This window comes from Pezoporus wallicus, unplaced genomic scaffold (genome assembly GCF_028554395.1).
Source record: "Pezoporus wallicus isolate ANWC-B61680 ecotype Strahan unplaced genomic scaffold, APGP_CSIRO_Pwel_v1 contig_2492, whole genome shotgun sequence".
Lineage (NCBI taxonomy): Eukaryota > Metazoa > Chordata > Aves > Psittaciformes > Psittacidae > Pezoporus > Pezoporus wallicus.
In genome coordinates, this window is record NW_026637796.1 from 583,457 (window position 1) to 605,940 (window position 22,484).

Genomic DNA, 22,484 nt, shown 5'->3' on the forward strand with positions numbered 1-22,484 from the left:
GCACATTAATAAATCAAAGCCTCCCAGATGCTAATTCTCTCTTGTGCCTGAGGGAAGTTAACTCACTTTTTCCAAATGAATATGTTACCCTGAAGTAATCAAAGGTGAAAGGAACATTTTTTTCATTTTATTGAAACTATTCTACTTTGCATTGACTAAAGCTGAGCGTCGGGTCAAACAACAGGAAAGTGTAAGTATTTGGCTATCCATAGTAACTCATCACTCATCTAAAAGGAGGAAGAATATAGGAAATGCTGAGGTTTAATCCTCCTTTCTGAAAAATACTTCACTATTACATACTAAGCATTATTCAGATCAGGCCTTTAGTCCAAAAAAATGGTTTGAAATTTTGTACCGAGGCCGAAATTGGGAACTGATTTTTTTTTTTCTTGAAGCGATTTCAAACCACACAGCACAAAGACTCCCACACAAAGTTTCATTGCACTGAAATCTCTACACTGAACTTTTCAATTTTTCCTGTAAGTGCAAGCTGTCAAGAGCAGAGCTTGTCAAAAGCACTTAGATATTTCTCACATTATATGCTTAGTCATTAATATTGTTTGCTTGGTATGTTCATAATGGATAAAATTGATCTGTAGGCAGAGGGACAGCTAAAGACTGCATGCCACTTAATTCCTGTGTAAACCAGCATATTAGCCTGAAAATGGAAATTAAGTGGGGCATGGCCTTCTCTCTCCCTGGATCCCAACAAGCCTAAGTTAGATGTAAATTGCAATAACTAAAATAAGTAGAAATGTTTCCTTGACAAACTGTATGGAGTTAAAAAAAAAACCACATAAACTCTCACTGCTAAATCCAAGCAGTGGATTTAGCTTGGTTTCATTGTGCATTAAAAATGACAGAGTGCAGTGGTCAGGAAGTCACTTGTAAATTTGCCTGCCATAAAGCCAGTCGTAACCTACAACTCCAGTGGTAAGAGGCAAGCTGAATCCCTTTCTGTTTTCAGGGAGTGAATTCATGTATTGAGCTAGGCTCTAAGAACAGTATTCTAAACTTGGAAATATCATTAATATACCACAGAAAATGTCAGGGGCTTAGAGCTATCCTTTTATATCTCTTAAAAATAATCTTTAAAAAAAAATAAAAGTAAAGTTAGACATGAAAGAAAATCATTTGCCATTGAAATGTGATATTAAGTACTTAAAAGTCTGGTAGTGAAAAGATTCCCACAGTAGCTATAACCTGTTATCAGATTTCACAGGTGGCTTCTCTAAGCATTCAGTTTAGTGTAACACTTTGAATGTTGATGAAAAGTGATAAAACCCCCTAGATATTGAAGATGGATAAGTCCATTATAATGTGATATTTTATGAGGGGTTTTGTGTTATTGCATATTAATTATAGTTAGTTTTGCTTAGATTCTTAAGATTAAATCATAAAACACGGATTCATCTTATATTCACTCTGAATATAATTATGAGATAATAGGTAGAGGAAAAGTTCATTCAGGGGTTTAACATAGCTGATATCAGGTTAAAAATATTCGTGAAGCCTATAAAAGAAGGATTCTTCTCTATGCAAAACAATGTGAAAAAAATTGCATTTCATGCAAAGTCATGTACAAATCACATCCAACCAATATTCTTAAGCATGCAGAAATTATTAATTAAACTGAAAATACTATTTTGGGATTAGATATAAAATTTTCTACAAGAACAAATAAAAATAGCCTTTGTTCTGTTGGGGTTTTTTTTAAAGGTATAATTGACAAAACAGAAAATGATGAAGATAATACCCCAAAGAACTTTGTCTCACTAAAGTTATATCATAGAAAACCTCAAGATTTTGGGTTTGTTCATTTGGGGTTTTTTTTGGTGTTTTTTTTTTTGTTTGTTTGTTTGGTTTGTTGTTGTTGTTGGGGCTTTTTAATTGATTTAGTTTTTTATTTAAAGAAACAAACAGGCTCCATTTCATAGCACTGGCAAGGAGATTGGCAAAACTCAAATAATTTCAGGTTTTTGTGTATATTTTCTGGAATAGTAAAAGCATCTCTCTAACAGATTCCATTCTTGACCGAGGTACTGCCTACTGAACACATTTGAAGTGTTGTTCATGTTTTGTTTCCAAATGACTGTATTTATATAATTATTCAACTTTTATCTACATCTCTTAGATCCAGCTGTAACTGTTGTACTTCAGAGCTAAGATTTTCTGTTCTTCTTGTCAATACAGTAGCTATTAAAATAGCTAACTGCAGCAATCTGTGCATATGTTCACAACTTCTTTTACATTCTGCAGTAAAAATAAACTGATTCATAAACAAACAAATGATCTTTGAGACACTGCAGGAATAAAAAAACTGTGTGAGGAAGAAGTTAATTCTTGAATCTGCCACTGTGCACACAGTAAACTGGGAGTTTAACCTACAGAGAGAGACAGAGGAGAATCGTAGAATCAATCATAGAATAATAGAATGGTTTGTGTTCGAAGGAATCTTTAAAGGTCAGCTAGTCCAACCCCTTTGCAATGGGCAGAGACTTCTTCAAGTAGATCAGGTTGCTCAGAACCCCTTCCAGCCCCTTCCCTGACCTTGAATGTTTCCAGGGATGGGGCATCTACAACCTCTCTGGGCAACATTTGCTAGTGTATCACTACCCTTATTGTAAAAAATTTCTTCCTTACATTCAGTATAAACATACTTTCTCAGTCCCTTTGGCTCCCAGCCTGTACTGATACCAGTGGTTGCCCCAACCCAGATGCAGGACACTGCACTGGCCTTGTTGAACCTCATGAGGTTCACATGGACCCATTTCTTGACCTTCTAAAAGTCCTTCTGTATGGCAATCAATCCCTCCGATGTTTCAATGGCACCACTCAACTTGGTGTCATCTGTAAACTTGCTGAAGGTGTACTTGATCCCACTGTCTGTCATCGACGTAGATATCACACAGTGCTGGTCCCAGTGTTGGCTCCTGAGGGACACCACTTGTCACCAGTCTCCATCTGGACATTGAGCTGTTGACCACTACCCTCTGGATGAGACCATCCAAACAATTCCTCATCCATTGAACTGTCCCCCCATCAAATCCATAGCTCTCCAATTTAGAGAGAAGGATGTTGTGGAAGACCATGTCTAAGGACTTACAGAAGTCCAGAGAGATAACGTTTGTAGCTCTTCCCTTGTCCACTGATGTCACTCCATCATAGAAGCCCACTACAGCAGGGGTTGCCCTTGGTGAAGCAAGATAATGAAGCACTCAGGTTAATTGAATTTTAATATTATTTCCTTAACTTTAAGACTGTTAAGAATGAGTCGGAGAGGTCTGAGATGCAGTGACTCAGTTCCAGCATCTAAGTTAGGGAGCCAGCAGCAGGTGGGAGATCCTAGAAAGGGCAGGAGCAGGAGGGACAGGTTGTAAGTCACTGAAGTTTTTTTAGTGTTATGTGTGGACTTTGCAGTGCCAGGTTAACAGTTAGACTTGATGATCTTGAAGGCCTTTTCCAGCCTAAATGATTTTATCACTGTATGATTCTGTGTGCACAATGGAGCAAATACACTTTCTCTGAGTTTTTAAGAACTATTCTGCACTCCTAGAAAATAAGTAGTTTCAAGCAGACAGGTATTTGAAAGTCTTTGGTGTTACTCTGGAAGGGCTGAGAAGGTACAGTGGAGACAGCATCCCATCACCCAAACCCAGCCACAGATGAGCATGCCAGCTTGGAGGGCAATAAAGAGATGCTTTCCAAATTAAAGATGCAGCTAAATTTATCTGATAATCCCTGATGTTGAAAATTAAACAAATATCTCCTGAGAATTTTTTCTTATGTATTTATAAATTCTTTTGAATTTCAGCCAGCAGAAAATATTGTGAGAAAAACCTCACCTGTAGCAGAACTGGTGCTTCTGTTAATAACACACTGCTGAGAAAGAAGCGCAGGAGCATGTAAAGAATTCTTTGTGAGGGAGGATTTGTTAATTTTTAAAAGGAGAGGTGTGGGAGAAATGTGTGTCTGGATTTAAGTCATTGTGAATTTAGGTGATTCAATGAAGCATACAGAGCTCAGTGCTGTAAGGTACTGAACCTCAGGGCTGTGATCCAAAAAAGCATTTAAATATGTGCCTATTGTCAGGCTCCTGAACAATCTTGTACCAGGAAGTGGAATTTTTTATATTCTTGAAAAGGTGTATTGCAGTGCCTTTTTGAAGTAGAGCCTTAGTACATGCAGATTTGAGCCCTTGAAAAGCAAGGAGTACCAAAAGAAGTAAGTATAAGTAGAAATAATATCTTGATTTATTATATGACAGCAAAAAATGGGCAGGAAAGACAATTGAAGACTACAGGGTGTGGCTAAGAGAAAATTTTAATTTCTTAGTCACAGAGTGTGCTGATACATTTGTAGAAGCTAAGATTGTAAACTAGATTAGATATTGATGTTAATCATGTTACTGAAAATCAGAGTAACAATACTGAAATCATTAACTGATTAACTTCTTGGTTTTACAATCATATGCTGCAAAGCTAGAGTAATTCCATGACAGCTGACTCTCATTCATGTAATGGTTTGAGGTATGAAACGAAATGCTTGATGCAACAATAGCAGGAAAGCATATACATCTCTTTAAGAAGGTGAACATACTTCTGGAAGAGAAAGAGGAAGGAAATCACTGCAACCATGTGCTAAATATTTGGGTTGAATATAATGAAGTAGAAAATTACTTGTCTTTTTCACTCTGAATAATGTAAGTACAAGCCCTGATGGAGTGTTGTCTCTCCTCTTTGGATCTTGGTTACACATGGGTTTCTCTAGATGGACAACAGAAATGTGACATGGCATCCTGAGATGCTGACTAAAACAAAAGCAAAGCAGGTTGTTGAATGCTTTTGTTGTTAGATTATTATTGATTTGCTGCTTTTTTTTTTTCCGCTTTCTTTTGTTTTCCTCTGTGTCTCATAAATAAAATATGAAATACTGCAATCTTCTTAGATTCCTTTGAATCATAGAACTGCACTGTCAAAAAGACACGAGAGTGTTCATATTGCTTCTGCATTCTTTATAATTGTAATTATATTGCTAATTTGTAATTCTGAAAAAAAAACAGAGTGACTCAAAAAAATCTCTGCTACTCTGCTCAGTAACTGGAGGCTGAGCTCTCATTCTGAGTTTTGGTTCTGGCAAGGGCAGTTAACCAGTTGTGGTGGTGTTTGGAGAAACTGTAAGGATAATCTAGATTTTGTAAAATATTTAGATGCCTAAACTGTTTGGATATTTCAGGATTTGTAGCAGGCACAGTTTACATTTTCATTTAGATATTTAAACATCTTTGAAATTTTTCTTTCCATCTGATCCAGTGCCTCTTGAACTCTGTAGACGTTTCTGTAAGCCTTAGACAGTGTCCTAAATTAAGATTGTGACGTTTATATGATGTCAGCATAGTGTCATCTCACTTCACAGCTGGAGTTCTGAAATAAGGCTTCAGAAATGAAAACACTTGTACAGATTTAGCGGCTACCAGTTAATTTTCACATTTATATTCTGCTTAAGACTTCAAAGCAAAAGTGGTATCTGGAGAGAATAACAGCCTAGATCTGATTTTCTGACATGTGAAATGCTGAGCAATGCCTGCTGATAGGCCATCAGACTGCTTTCCCTGCCATTGCAGAGTGCCTCTTCATCAATAACTTCATAACCTACTTTTCCTTGCCAGTTTGTGCTGTAAGAGGAGTACAGCTGAATTCTGAGCTTGCACTGAGGCAAGCCAGGGATAATAACTGACAGTAAGAAGTGTGGTGAAATCACTATAGGATACAAAAAGAAGAAATAAATTAAAAAAAGCCTAAAGACTCTGTCAGTAATGAGCAATCTCTCTGTTATTCTAGGATTAATGCTTCTTTTTCTGTTCAGGGCTTCTGCAGAGTTGACATCTGCAGAGCATAGTATCAGTAGACTGTTTTGGGAAGGTGAGTTAAGAACTTCCAAAAAGGAAACTGAAGCCCTTGGATTATTCTTATTTAAGCAAAGAGTTTGTAAATTGTATGATAGTATTTTCCTAATACTATAAAATCTAATTTCTCATAATAAATTCTTGGTGTGTAATAGCAAACTAGCTCATTTAAACTTGCCTGCAGGGATTTCTGGTGCAGATAATCTATGAGCATTATGCATGTTTCATTACCTGCATTCTTAGGCAGGCAGTGAAGTTATTCTTGCTATAAACATTTTAGGAGTAAGAATTTGGTGGACTAGACCTTCATCTTGTCTACCAGTCTCGTATAGTTCTTTTGACTACAAGGAAATGCCACCGACTTATGCCAGCCAAGACTCTGAGTCATGTTTTTCTAAATGGTATCTAATCAGTTTTGATGTAAACCAGTGCTCGCTTAATACTTTTTCTCTCCTGCCTTGTATTAGGGCCCCCTCAGAGAACTGTTTCCCCCAAACAAGACCACGAAGAAAGGAAGCATGACAAAGTCTTGGACAAGGGCAGTGAAAGTGGGACTTCCTGTAACGAGTTGTCCACCTCGAGCTGCGACAGCCACTCAGAAGCGAGCACCCCTCAAGAAAATGCCACCAGCACTCAGCCTTCCACAGCCCACCAGCCAAATACTCTGACTTTGGATCGTCCATCTAAGAAGACACCAGTGCAGTGGATGCCACCACCAGACAAACGCAGGAACAGTGAACTCTTTCAAACTCTCATTAGCAAGTCCAGAGAAACAAATCTTTCCAAAAAGAAGGTATGCGAGAAGCTGAGTATTGAGGAAGAAATGAGAAAATGCATCCAAGATTTTAAAAAAATCCACATTCCAGATTACTTTCCAGAGCGCAAACGTCCCTGGCAGTCTGAACTCTTACAGAAATATGGGTTATAGTAACCAGCTCTTTCATGATATATTTTTGCGGCATTTGATGTTTATTAAGTTGCTACTAACTTACTGATGTCCTCTTTCTGGCCAACTCTGCCACCAGAGCTGTTCCTGCTGATTATTTCTTTCTGTGAACAGTGGATGTTGGATAGTACATGGTTTCTCTAATAATATATAGAAAAAGATAGAAACGTAAAAAAATACAAAAAGCATCTCATCTAAACCACCTCATAATAGAAAAGAAAAAAGTGCATGGTCAAGAAAGATGGTTTTCGAGCTGTAGTCTGTTGAGCTTCATTATCGTTTTGGAATTTACCAAATAAAAATCTCAATCATCAGTTAATGCCTCATTTTATGTCACCAATAACAATGACTCAGACTTGCTATGGATGAAGAGAAACAGGGTGTAAAATTTGATTGTACTGGTTTCAGAACTAATTCCCAACCTTCTTTCAATGTTAATGCAATAAAAAAAATACCTATTTTGCATGAGCACAATGTTACAAATAAATCACACAGGAACAAGAGGTTGTCTGTTGCTTGGAGAGTTATTTGTTTGAAACCAAGCCTATAAAAGTAAAACGTCTAAGGGACTGAATTTTCTTTGTTCTGGATCTGTGATTTTTTTGTGTGTACAGTGTTCTGTATGTAAGGATGGTGTAAATATGCCTTATACTGTTTTGTTATTGCACCAACGACGTTCATCTATTAGTGCTTGTCAGGATTATTTCTGTGAAATGCAAACTTATGGCAGATTGTGAAAACTGGTTTGATGGTCTGAAAGTTTCTGTTATGTTAGTCGCTAAAACTGGATTAAAATAAAAGAGACTTTAATGTATTTATTAAAAGAACCATCTGGTAGATTTTCTTGGCTGTCATTATCTCCTCTCTTTTAAAAATAGAATCAAGGAAATTGTTACTTTTTGTTTAATTTTTTCACAAGTACTCCGCTAAAAAAAAACAACAACAAACCACAAACACCGCCCCCCCCCCCCCCCCAAACTAAACCAAACAAAAAAAAAACAACAAACAAAATAAGAGAAAACAAAAACAAATGTTTAAAGAGTGGCTGAAAAATTATCTGGGTAGGGACTTTTAATTGGAACCACCGTACAGATTGTCCAAGAAGAAGAGAGTTATGCTAAGAAGCAGCAGGGAATGAACTAGAAAACTGAGTAGCTTTACTTACAGAGCTGAAAGGAGCTCAAATTCTATAAATTCACAAAAATCAGCTTAGAAATGGAAGGGTTAAAATATCACAGCAGTGTGATACATTTACAAATGAAGAGTTTTCTATGAATAGTCAACTCTATATGACAAACCTGTTTTCTCAGCCCAGATACAAGAATATTAATACTTTTCTTATTACAACATCACCAAGAAGACACTTTGTGGTTCAGACAGTCATAGCTGCAATGGATAAGGGCCCTGGAGTTAGCAAGAGAGCTGCTGAGTTCTTACAGACTTGAAAATACTACTGCATGCACACATGAACATACACATACATATTTAAAGGAGTCCATTCCTGTATATGTTTTATAGCAGGAGCTATACAATTCTGTCAGAATAGATGTTTTACATCTGATGATTATTTTAACTGATTTAGCTAAAGAGGAAGTCTTATGTTGTAATTTCCAGGGTTATTTCTAATGTCTGTATTCCTTTCCAGTCCTGACAGGCCACTTTAAGAAAAGAATGCATACTTTTGATAGTAGCTCAGCAACTTGATTAACTTTTTTTGTTTGTTTGTTTTTAACCTATCTACAGCTGGTTACTCTATTCAGTTAATCAGTTGGCTCCAACATTTCATCTTTTGATGACATTTTTATAACTTGAAAGAGTATAAGGTATACTGTTGCAGGATATAACTGCATCAGCATAAGTCTGATGCAGTCTAGTGTGAAACCAGTTACCTTCTCAGCTCTGCCATTATGTTCCTTGCTTTCTTATTTCTCTGACGTCCAAGAGACCTATTCCTTCTTTTGAAAGTTTCTTGCTTAGACATGTTTAGAATTTACTTTCTCTCTTTTTTAATCTTTGGCTTCATAAACTTTTCCTGATTGAATTTCCAGCTACTTAACTATGACTCACCAACCTCCAGTAGGTACAATTCTGTTTTTATTTTGTCTAAAGTTAGACTATTATTGAGAGCTTTGGAAAATCTCACACTGAGATTTAAGATCTCTTTTAGCCTTTTTGAGTCTGTCCTCATTGCACTTCTCATTCCTCATGCTGTTTTCCGTCACCTTTCTTTAGGCTATGTTTCCATCTGGGGTGATAGTTTTTAGGTTCAGACAGCATCTGGATGTTTGTTTTGCCTTCCTAGTTGCTTTCAATACTCCAGGCAGTATCTGAATTTATTCCCTGTCCATTCATTTTAATTTGTTCGTATATAGATGCTTTTATGAGTTTGTTTTTTTTTCCTTTTATCATACTACCTAAAATTTCTTATAACATTTTTAATTCATTCTTACAGAGAACAGAATATTGTCTTAATGCATATCTTAATATGCAGGCATCCTATGATTTATGATAACCTTAACCGCTTTTCACGAGGCATGTGAGTGATGTAGGAAATAAACTACATTGCTGTTACTTAGCAACCACACCGGCATCTGAAGGTGAAGCGTTTTGGTTTTGGAATTGCAGAGTCTACACTGTCCTCCTTCTTTCAGTGTGAAAAATTGGGATGTGTTATAGTCAGAGTGGGAGAAAACAGCAGCTCCTGTGTGTCCTTTGGTCATATTCTCTAATTCTCATCACACTTCTCATCTGTTTCACCCAGGTGCAGCTCTAACCCTATCTATATGGTTATTAATCTACAGTTTCCAGACAACAGCCTGTAATTAGGGAGGAAGCAAGCTGAGACCACTGGTGGTATAGAAGAGCTTGTGAACATTCAGATGGCTACGGTTGTTAGGAAATTCCTAGGTGCTACAAGAGAATTGTGTATTATATGCACATGGTGGGGGATGATTTCACCCTTTGTCTTCTGTTTTTCTTACTTTTGGATGATGACTGCTTTTTCTTTTTGCATTTCAGTCTTTTTCTCTTCTTTCCAGCTATTCATTTTGTTATACACAGGAATAGTCTGCCATGGAACTTGTGCCTTTTATTGGACTTCAGTGGAAGTGGTCAGTACATTAAAATTCCACTTTATGTGAGGTTTACGATTTTAACACACATCATTTTTCTAGAAAGGAAAGATGAGCTGACTTTTGAAAATCTTAACTTAAAAAAGGAATGTAAATAATAAAGTTTGTATATTTTTCTTTCAATATATCTGTGATAATTTTTATATTAATTTCACATTCTGTAGGATTATGTTTTACAGTTATGTATATGGAGTATTTATTATAGAATCAGAGGATAGTTTGGGTTGGAAGGGACCTTTAAAGACCATGTAGTCCAAATGCCTTTCTGAAACAAGCAGGGACATCTTCAATTAAACCAGGTTGCTCAAAGTCCCATGCAACCTGGCCTACAATCACTGCCAGGAATGGGGCATATACAGCTTCTCTGGGCAACCTGTGCCAGTGCCTCACCACCCTCACAGTGAAGAATTATTTCCTAATATCTAATCTAAATCTACCCTCTCTCAGTTTAAAGCCATTCCCGATTGTCCTATCACACGCAGCCCTTGTAAAAAGTACCCCTCCAGATTTCTTGTAGCCCTCTTTTGTTGCTGGAAGGCTGCAATAAGGTCTCCCCAGAGCCTTCTCTTCTCCAGACTGAAAAACCACAACTCTCTGTGTGTCTTCACAGGAGAGGTGCTCCAGACTCTGATCATTTTTGTGGCCTTCTCTATACCCTTTCTGACAGGTCCATATCTTTCCTGCACTGAGGACCCTACAGCTGGATGCAGTATTCCAGGTGGGGTATCACTAGAGCAGAGGGGCAGAATCACATCCCACAACCTGCTGGCCTTTTTGATGCAGCCCAGGTTATGTTTGGCTTTCTGGGCTGTGAGTGCTCTTCCCTTGTTTGCAGGTGTAGTCACTCCATCACAGAAGGCCACAGGCAAAACTTGCCCTTGGTGAAGCCGTGCTGCCTGTCTTAATCACCTCCCTGTCCTCCATGTGCCTTAGCGTATTGTCTAGGAGGATATGTTTCATGATCTTGCCAGACACAGAGGTGAGGCTGGCAGGTGTGTACTTCCCAGGGGCCTCCTTTCTACCCTTTTATAAATTTAGTGTCATTAAAGACCGACTAATTTTTAGTCAGCAGTTGCTATTATAAATCATAATTAATAATTGCTTTGATTAAATATATGTTAAAAATTTTGAAATCCAGATAAAATACAAAAAGTAATATAACACTTAAACATAGTGTATTTCTTTAAAGAAATTAATTCTTATAAAAAAGAAGTATTTATTCTTCAGAATTTTTTTCAGAATCAACGCAATCCATTGGATTATGGTCATATTGGGGATTCAACATGAAATTCATATCCCTGTATATTTTTCAGTTCTTAATTTTAACATGTTCAGCAATATAGAATAATATATTCTAGATTATGTTTACAGATCTGGATCTGATAATAATATAACAAATCTTCCTTCACCAAGTAGTCTTCCAGTTAAGCTAATATTTCACAAGATTAATATATCAGAATCTGCTGCAGAAATACTTCTATCATTGGCCATGTTTATTCACCATAAAAATTAATTTTAAGACTTCATAATAGGTTCTATGTGCACCAATTTTTGTATACTTTCCTGTTCTAACTGGATAGATGGGGAATAGAGATACAGTTTTGTCATACAAAGATACACCTTTAAAATGTGTGAACAGAGATCAGAATCACATGATGGACTAATTAGTCTATTGCTGAAGGAATATTTCTGGGCTCTTCTTCCAGAAAGAAAAATTTACAAGTCTTAGAATAATTGAAATTAATTCTGAAAATGGAATTTCAGAATTCTCTTTGATTCACTTTGAATGAATTAAAAAAAAAATATGCTAAATTGTATAAAAAAACATCATTTTGTGGCCTTTTTTTAAAAAAAGTCCTTATGTAAAATCATTTGCTTTGCTAATGCTATCTTTGTTCAAGTAATGATATTCAAAAATATACTTACTACTGGAGGTGGAAACCCTAATTTAGTATACTTGGTAACAAGAGGGCAATGCTGGTTTCCCTTTATGAGTGATTCGTGTCCTGAACCAAACTCTTTGAGATGATCGGAAATTCTCAGGAAACCTTTAGCTTTTTGCAGGATCACACCACTGATGTGGCTTCTCATAAAAATAGCATTCACACATTACTTCAGCTTGTATATTGTGGGCCATCAAGTTGTTTCTTTTACTGGATCTGTTATCTAGAAGTAAATGCTCAACCTGTTTTATATTTTCCTCTCTACCCCTCTCTTTTCAATTGCTACTATTCATACGATCAATTGTATTTAAGAGCTTATCTGTTCCTTGCTGGAAGATCCATATCCAAATTCAGAAGGGACTGCCATAGTCTTCACACTGGAAAATGATGGGGGAAGCTGGACAATTGGGAATTTTGCTGGTTTGAATAAACTTCATCACTGCTGACAAGAAAAAAACATAAAGCATAAGCTGGAAGGCAAAGTCATATCCCCCCATGCTCTTTTTCAGACTGTCAGGAATCAAATCCCTTTATTGCTGTCCAGTAATACAATGAAGGTATCCACAAAGACATTATTCACCAATAAATAGGCTGCTGATGCTGTCATCATCCAGTTTGCCATCCACACCTGCTGTGTGTTGGCACTGCAGCTAAATTGGTCATCCCAGTTCAGATATGTGATGCTGGGCTGCCCGAGGCTAGTGCAGGTAAGAGCTGTAAGAGGTACTACTCATGCAGTACATCTGTTCATGGGGGCATAGTACTTACTGCAGGCTACTGTACATATACGTGGCTTCATATGGGTACACCCTGCATCACTGTATCTGAACTGGGATTGTTTTATTCATCTGAATCATCACTTGTTTGCACAGAAAACAGCTGTCCCATGAGAGCAAATCATAGTATCCCTACGTGTAGATACAAAGCAGAAGATAGGAGATCTCTGCTGCTTTACCGCACTTTTCCTTGTATGAAAATGGGCTCATGACTGTGAAAAGGGGTGCTGAGAAAAGAGTACAAATGATGCCCAGAAGATAAACTCAGCACCCACTGTGCTCCCATCTGTTTGGAGCTTGGCACTGTGGCAGTCCTCAGTTGCAGGCATTAGGTTGTGTAAGACACACTGGGGGAAAAGCACAAATGGAGTTAGTACAGTTAGTGATGAACATAGAAAAATAAATATTTGAGAATTTTCTCCTCCCCTAAGGAGTCCTCGTGTTCTTGCTGGGCCATCTCTTCTCTTCAGATAATAAGAAACAAAAACGGATTGTGATGAAACAATAATAGATGAGATGGATGTAGTGGGGATTTCTGTGTCTCTGTGTTGCATTGTCTTTTAAAATTCGTATATTTCTTCACAATGTTACTTTATGTTCCTTTATATACAGAAAAAGAGAATGTAGAAATAGCTTGATGGGATTAGTTCTAAGATACTAGATTGTTTAATCTTTCATATATATGTTAGATTAATTTCTAGTATTGAGCATGTTAAGTGCTTCAATTACAATGTATTGTAATTTTTAGCAAGAAATCACTCCAGAATAGATGAATGACAGTAACAAGAAGTAAATTAAATTAACATAAAGGGGATATCACCAATAATCTATATGCAGTGCTTCCATGTCTGGACAGGGAGGAATGGGGAGCCTTTGCATACTCTTCCTGAAAGGAAAGCTTGGTTTCAACGTCTTGCAGAACTAAGCCTAGTCTTTGGGAAAAAACAGTTGCTCTTTCACAGGTTCTATGACGCTAGTCCTGAATGTCCGCAAGGAGAAATTAAGTAGCATCTTCCTGGTCCCTGGAGAGAAAGTAGGCTTGGCTTCTATTTTTGTGACTAGTTACTAAATTTATGTGAATAATCACCTGAAACTTCCCTGACAAGTGCAGGTCTCTCTTTTAAAACATGTCTTGTGACTCTCCTTGAACTTCTTCCAACTGTTCAATACTCTTTTGAGAAACAGATAACCCACAAATGCACATATTGCAGTTTCGGTCAGTAATGAAAGGACAGAGGTAGAAAACAAAGGTTATTCCCTTCCTGCACTTTGATGGTTTGTTTCCATATATAGAATTAATTATTGCATGCTCTTTTTTACTGCCTCCTTATATTGCAAACTTATGTCACTTGTCTTTCTTCTGATTACTTCATCCCCCTGGAGATACACAGCACAGATTTTCAACTATTTCTAACCAGACCACTTCAAAAATTCAGTCATATTTTACCTTTCTCTGAGTTTCTAATTATTCATAAGCCTTTCTTTTCTTTTTTAAACTGAATTTCATGAACTTCCCACTTATTTCATCTTAAATAATTAAAGAAGATGGCAAATAAAACATAAATGAGAGATTTTCAAAAGAACACAGGTGAGAGTTTTGGATCTCTAATTCCATTTAGCATTTACTGAAATTTGGACATGTAACTTTTTCTTTTCTGTCTCTGAAAAACTCGTGTTGTCTCTGCTGTGATCCCTATGCCCTTTCCCACGTCTGAATAGGCCCTGTCAATAATCTTTAACCACAGCTTTCCACTTCCACTTCAAGTCAATTTGAATTAATTTTACAAGTAGGGTTTTTTGAAATTGAAATCAGGAATTTATTATACTGTCCCATTCCCTTCATTCACTAATTCTTTAGGGCTTATTGAAAGGAATAATCAAGTTTTTCTGACAAGAACTATGTTTTAATATCCCTTGTGAGTCTGTCTTACTCTCATACTGTGGTAAACAGCAAGTTTGTGACAGGCATCTCAGCAGGAGGTAAGCAATGGTGCTGCTCTGTGGGGTACAGAAATGAAAAGAAGCTTCTAATAAATTAGCCATACATCTGAATACCTACAGAAGTTTTCCAAAGCCTTCTGTGTCCCTCTGTAAGTCTACGTACAGTGAAGCTCTCATGGGGTGAAGAGAGGGAAACCAAATCAAGAACAGGACAAAAAACTTCTCCATGGCTTTGAAAGTGATTTGAGTGGTTTTCTCCCATCTCCAAGTGCCTGGAGAGCAGTGAGATCTTTAGGTACTTTAATCTTCCCAGCATGATTACCTTGATTGTCTGCTGATGGACAACCTGTGGACTGGAGCTCTCAGATTATTGATGAGAATCTTAGGAGCTGAGATCCTGCTTGACTTCATAGGAGACAGCCATCAAGGGCCTCATCTCCTGAACACCATCGATGACCCCATCTTAGAAAACACAGATGGAATTTCATAGATCATGCCTTAACAGTGGTACAAGTGGAATATACTACTCCTAGGAATTACAGTTTTGGATGTGTGCCACATCCCATCCTGAGCTTGATTTCGTATTGTGCAGGACCCATGTCCAGAATTATCATATCTTCTTTTTACTGTAAAAATTAACGGATTATTTTCAGCCAGTACGATACCAGGGTTTTAAGCCTGTGCATGTGCTTATCTGACTATCTGATTGCTGCTTCCTCCCAGTTTTGAAGATGTGTTATTTTTTTCTCTTCCTCCCTGCTAGTGCCTCAGTCACTCAAGGATATTCTGTAAGAATTATTATTGATGCAGTAGGCACGTGCTGATTTACTTACTATTCCAGAATGCCTATTATAATTCATTTTTTTAATTTATTTTGCATGAGATGCATGGTTAGAGCTTTACACTTAAGTATATAGACTTGTCACCTGCCCCAAGACAATTAAAAATGGCAAAACAAGAACTGCGGCCGTTGAAATAAATATAAGTGCAAAAACTAGTTGTTTTCTGCAATTCCTATTAGTATTCCTTAGAAAATTCTGTTTAAACTTTATTACAGTGTGGAGTAAGATCGCAATCTCTTCATACTCTTTTGGTTAAAATCAATGAAACTCCTTGTCAGTTACATCAAGTTGTGTCTAGTCCATTTTTTTCTGCACCAGATTTTCCTAATCACCCATCTTTCTCTTTGACACTTTTACATTTTTAAGATTTAACAAATTATTTTGATCTGTTGTTTGCTCATCAACTGTGTGATAAACTAACTTAAAAATCATATCATACAAATGCAAAATAGGGGGGGAAAAGCTCTTACATACAACCTCTTCCCATATTGAACACTCTGTTTGGTAGCTAAATTTTCTTCCGATAGCTGAGAACTCTCATCATCTGTCACTAAGCAGGAAAGCTCCTGAATGGATGAGGATGGTTTTTTTTTCATAGGCCCCAGTGCTGCAAACTAATGTTTAAGCAAGATGCTGTAGTTGGGCAAAGTCTGTTGTTATACATGGGGTTTTTGCCCACGGGTGTCCAGTTGCAGGATTAGTGCCTTCAAATTGAGCCCTTAAGCTTCCCGTCTGCTCAAGTCCTAGTAGTGCTGAGCAATATTGTGATGCATCTGGTAGCCATGAGATCTTACCTCATTGAAGAATGATAGCTGGAAGGGCATCATCTTTCTCAGAAGTGGGTAAACAAAGAAATGAACATTTAGCAGTTTACAAGCTCAGTTACTTCTAAGAATGGAGCCTCAGACCATTCTAGAGGCTCAAGGAAAGGTCTATCCAGCTTACTGCTGCACAGCTGAATTCTGTAAGTAACTCTGTCTACTTCTTCTACAGCAGAAGTACTAGGGTAGGTGGATGGAAGGCACTTTTCTGCTTGCTGACTGCATAGGACATTGCTCCCAAAGCCCTTTAAAACAACTCTGAAAAGGGACTACTTAGCCTCTGTGGAAGGCACCTGTCAGAAGTAATTTGCTGGCCCATGACTGCCTTTGATTGTTGCAATATTTAACATATGCAAGTCCACTTATATTACCAAGCACAATGCTGAATTGTAGAAAAGATGTATTCACCTCATTGCAGAATCACCCTTTCTGTACCTTCTATGCTCTGCTGTTTTGTATATAATACAGGTGGGAAAACAAGCTGCTATTTTTAACTTTTTTTTTTTGAAAGAGAGAGCTACTTTTTATGGCATTGGGGATATTTTCTGGCAGTGGCATAGTATATTCTCTGCAAGCCATCAGCAAATTCCTATTTTATTCCTCCTTTTCAGGGTCTATCTCCTGCACTGCACAGCAGAGCCATGTAACTAAAAGCATTGCCTCCACCTGGAATTCTCAGTTTATTGGACACCACTGGAGGAGAATCACTACTGCTACTCTCCCCACCATAAAAGAAAGTAGTCACAGCCTTAACCTCCTTCTCGGTCTCCAATGCCTTATATGTTTGAATGATGCCAACTGCATAGTCTGCAAATTCAGCATGGAATTTGGGTTATTATGTTTATTGGTTTGTGGGTTTTTTTCCTTCTGTAAGCTTTCTTCCAGAGACACCAGCTGCAAATCCGGGCTTGCAGCCAACTTTGTCTCTCCTTGAATAAAAATAAGACAGAACTAGTTGGAAGTGCAGAACGGGCAGTGGAAGGTCACACAGCAGCTTGTATCAACCATCACACAGCAGCTTGTATCAACCATGCAACACTCACCCAAGATGCAGTAAGTTCCTGAGGTGCTGCCCCAGAGAAGGGGTCTTAAACCATGTTTGTATAGACAGATAGGAGTCTGCAGATATGTGGCTCCTCACCAAGCAGAGCACAGGTGGTGGTGATGGCAATAAGCTGATATCAGCTTCTCCTGAATTGGCAGGGTATAGAGCTACAGGAGGAAAGGGCTTATGGCCCCCTGCACCAGGAGGGTCTGGACTCTCGCTGCACTGCTGTGACACTGGGTGGGAAAAGTGGCCGCAGAGGGTCCTGAAGGGAGAAAAGGAAGGTTCAGTGTGCTCAGAGAACATGCTTTTCCTGGGATGAGGTTGGAATCATCAGCAGATTCACTGGGAGGAAGCCAGCAGCACTTCTGTGCCTTTAGGTGTGAGAGGGAGCTTGAGGCTGGAATCATGGGCTTGAAAATAAGCAGCAACTGCTCAGTAGGTGGATAATGGGGATACAATAGGTAACATGGTGGTTTCTTCCCTTGCAAGTGGCAGAGGGTAGAAACATGACTCCAGAAGGAAATTAGGTTGAATAATAGGGAAATTGGGAGAAGCATTTATGAGTTCTGCCAACCTCGTCTGGCCCAGAACTGATAATTGCCTCCCAGCACAGGCCTTCCCTTCCCCCTCCTTTCCCATTTGCTCATGGTGCTTTCTTCACCAGCTGCCTTTTGAAGGATTGCATTGCAGTTCTGTGCATCAGATATGGATCTGTGATGGGGAATGACTGCTCAGGTCCAGCATCACTAACTGAGCCACCCCAACAGCACAACAGGTGTGTCCTTCATCTCATTAAAACAAAGGCTTTAGGGGAAAACTGGAGCAGCAAAGGAGTTCCAGAGCGCAGCAGATGTGACTGGCCACATGTTCTGCTGGATGAGCTTGAAGCTATTCCTGGGTACAAGCCCTGGGGTGTAACCATTTCGTGTGTGCTCAGGTTGGAGGCAGTTGGGCAGTTAGGTGGTGATGGATGGGCAATTACCTGGGTGTTTAGGTGGCAGATGTGTTACAGTTTAACAAATGTCTGGCACGTCAGAATTGTAACCAAAGCTGCCAGTCTGCCTCTTTATGAACCCCTGGCTGCCAGGTCCTGCCCTGCTGCTTGCTCCCCAGGGCCCTCACAGTCTCTGACAACATACCCATATGGGAGCTGGTCAACTAGATGTAATCTTAGGAATTAAAATAAGACCGGAATGCTAAAGAAAAAAAAAAAAACCAAACCAGAAATAGTCACAAAAATGTAGGAACAGCAACAAAGCCACTGTCATTTTACAATTGTGGTTGATTAAAAGTAATGCCTTTCCTGTAATTTTTCTATATTTTTCAGGTCAAGGAATAGAAGCTATGCAAATACCTGCCCTGGACAGCTCTGCTCACCACTCATTTCCCCTTCCCTCCATTCAAAACAGCTCATGATAATTTTGTTCAGGACAAAAAGGTTATATGCTTAAACTAATACAGGACAGGAATGAAGCTGTAACTGTCTATTGAAAGCAATCGCCCACAAAATATAGCTCTTCTTCCAGAACAGAAGAGTCCAGAGGGCAATGAAACGTCAACATGCTTCTGGAAATACCTGCTTGTCAGAGAAACAAGCAAACAAGCAAATAACCCCATTCTCTGTGGTGTGTCATTCCCTCACCCCCTTTCTATTTATGTAGCTGCTAAGACTGGCTTTTAAAAAACAATGGAGCCGGTAGAAGAAAAATAAAGAACCTTAAAAAGTCTTTATCAACAGGGAGAGTTAGGCATGTCTCTAGGGATACCAAGAAAAGATCTCTTCCTCTTGTGATATATGAACAGTGTAGCAAACAAAAAATGGTATATATACACATAATAGGTTCTAAATCCTAGAACTAACATTTGTCATAAGTTGCCTATTCACCTCTCTGCACACAAAATCTTAAATCTTTGGTAATTTAGGTAATGTCAAAATAACTGCCCATTATATCAGTAGAGAGGGGTCTTTAAAACTGGAGACAAACATCTTATATCCCTATTAGGCCTCTTTTACTGTCATTTCCTGTGAAGAGCCTTAGTGCAAATGAGAATCTGGCACATTCCTCTTCATAAACACTGCCATTTATTAGCAGGTTAAGACAGGAGAAGAAGAGTCCTTTTGATGAGTAGCATAGAAGATAATTAATTAGAGTTGTAATTCAGCAGAAAAGTGTTAAATTTAAACTTCAGAATGACAAAACTTAATGAATTGACCTGGAATGTGCTGAAACTTCTAGCAACTTAATTGCCCTATATTAGATGACCTAAAATCATGACTGGACATTAAAAAATTGACTTGGTTGATCTGAAGTGATAAATAGCAAACTGAGGGGGGATTGATAATAAATATATATTCTGATAATAAATATATATTCTGAGAGAAAGGAAAAAGCAAATAATTTATATAATAATTCCTACCCCATGAAGATTATCAATTTAAATCAGTTTCCTTTCATTTCTAGGAAGACCCAAAGGCTTCAGCAGGGTCTGAATGAATGAGTTCCTAATATAAGCATTTCAAACAGGAGATGCCAAATGGACAGTTTTCTTTCTGCTGCTCCTTTGTGGTGTGAATGCCTGACAAGCAGTTTGTCAGCTGTCACAGATGTTTGAAGACATGGACTGATGAATGTGCTCTATATACAGTATCTGCGCCCTCCAGATTTTAATGTGTTTTTTAGATATTTAGCAGAATTCCCTAACCTTTATACAACATCTATAAAATTAGCAAAAATAGCAGGGACATTTAGCTTAATGGACTATGAAGCCGGTACAACTGAACCTGAGGGCACTCGCAGAGGTCTTACACATTGTTCTTAAATAAATAAAAAATTAGGTTATTAAAACAGAACCACAAACAGAGAGATAAAAAAGAGTTTCTGCAGTTTAGCTTTCAAGAGCCCAACTTCACTCTCCAATTAGATGACTATAAACTCCAACACATACCACTGTGCAGCAGAAGAGAATTTGGGCCACCGTGTAAATACTGTTGCAGACTCAAGAATTCCATATGTTTGTTTAAATTTATCAGTTCCTCCCCCATATATGGCTAACACATGATATTCAGGCCTTCCAGGAGAAGAAAATTGCTGCATCCACAGCATTCCCTGTGGGTGCCATTTATACTGGATCTAATGCAACAGGCTGATTTAATCACTGTCCTCCCTACACAAGGCGTCCAGTAGCCAGATTTTAAGCATGCTGGAAAGGTTCACAGCCTTAGAATATTTTTACTGAAATATTTTCATCAGCTGTGTCTGTTTCCTCACACTGATCTAAAGTAAGCCAACTGCTCCAAACATCATAGAATCATATGTCAGCATTTTCCCTTTTTGTTGCCTTTCTCACTCTGCTGAAATCATGACATGTTCGCTGCAGCACTGGGTACTGCCAAATGGCATAAGATCACTGGTGCTACAGGAATAAAACTATGCAAATCTAAGGGACTGGAAAAGCTACACAGAGGTGGCTTAATTCAATAAAAACAAAAGCCAACAGGCCTGCAATACTGCTTAGTAGGGACCTGTGTGCATCCTAAGGCAGAAATACGGCAAACATTGTGCTGAAGTTTTGGGCAAGTTTCAGTGTTTGTCAGAATCAGAAAGTCATCCACCTAATTAAGGGTTGATTTTAAACTTATACTTTCCCTTCATTATTATGCACTGCAAGAGCATACTGCAAATATTAGTATCCCATTATTGGTTCATAATGTGGTGCCATTACTCTGTCCCCACTCAAATTACCACTGTAATGGCTACTGTCTTCCAATAACCTACCCCAATGCTAGCTTCCACAAGGGAGACACAGTTTATGTGAAGCACTGCTATAAATGTCTCAGAATATGCATAAAAGACCGAACTGTGCATAAAGGATTGAACATCTTGTGAATGCAAAGCCTCTGTGCTCTCTGAAACAGATGTTTTCTTTCATGCTTCCCAGAAAGGATATAACTTGGGGATTGTTTTCATGCAAATATATATCATTGTCTCTATAAACATTTATTGGTGCCACTTGTGGCATCTACTTCCCTTCTACTTTTCTGTCAACTTTTCCCTCCTTTTAGTTTAGACTGGATGAGAATATGTGAAATAATGTAAGACTCACCCTTTGGAGTGCAAAGACACACAGGTGTCATCTTCTATGGAGCTGCTCCCCAATTTCCTATCACATGTTGTTGATCTGTGTGATTTCAGTTACCTGTACTGCAATTAAATTTGGTTCCCATTGCCCACAACTCTTGTCCATCTCACTGCCACATATTTGAGCTCCCTCCTGTTCAGTGCTCACACATCAGTCCTTACAACAGATGTGCTCTGCTAAATAAACACCACACAGACTCCATTCCCCATCCCACCCCTCTAAGGTTATCGTTATTTTGAACTTTTCTTTTTTCTTTTTTTTTTTCTCCAAATACTTTAATTATAATTCTCTGTTCCTATTTTCTCTATTTACAGTTGCCATCATGCATTAACTAAACTTTGAGTTATCTTTGAAATATTTCCTTGAGAGTAAGCAATATTTCGAAACAGAAGATAACATGTCATTCTCACAGGGACATGCAATTCAGACTATCACTTCTTTTCACATGCAGTTTATTTATGTACATATAACATGTAGACAACTACCCAATCTTTCACAGAAAATTCTCCATATAATTTTTCTTTCATCTCTCCCTGTGATTTGCATCTCTCAGTCAATAACTCTTTCCCTCCCACATTGTATGTCCTGTCAGCTTTCTTTTATATGTTTTTAAATGAAAAAGGCAGACTTTTTAAAAAATCCATGCATGATTTTTCATATTTGTTGATGTAAGCACCCATAGCATTTTTTATTTTACTTTTTAGAAAACCAGTTGTCTCTCATTAAACATCCACTTTGTTGCCATCCATCATATTAGAGAAAACTTGCATACTTCATAGCATTAAGTAATACCTTTTCCATTCACAGCAGTAGCCTGCAGTCAGAAGTTCTCTACTTTTTCTTGCTTACTCTTAAGTGAGAAATGATTGAAAAGTGTGCTATGAAAAACATCTAATAAGAATTGGGGACCATTCCCACTAAATTCAATGATGAGAAAGTTCTAATCTTTGATTTAAGTTAGACTATGTATAGTGAATGCAGAAGTGTAGAG

The 22,484-nt window shown here is 38.0% G+C and overlaps 1 protein-coding gene and 1 long non-coding RNA gene across 2 annotated transcripts in view; one reads left to right on the forward strand and one right to left on the reverse strand.

Moving 5' to 3' along the window:
* The window catches only part of KCTD8 (potassium channel tetramerization domain containing 8), a 97,771-nt gene extending 90,083 nt beyond the window's left edge, over positions 1-7,688 (forward strand). Inside the window, exon 2 of the mRNA XM_057407508.1 lies at positions 6,373-7,688. Coding sequence (XP_057263491.1) covers positions 6,373-6,833 — 461 coding nt within the window. The 3' untranslated portion in view covers positions 6,834-7,688. The remainder of the gene's footprint in view (positions 1-6,372) is intronic.
* LOC130598269 (uncharacterized) overlaps positions 1-22,484 on the reverse strand; it is a 471,069-nt gene that overhangs the window by 298,578 nt on the left and 150,007 nt on the right. The window lies entirely within an intron of this gene.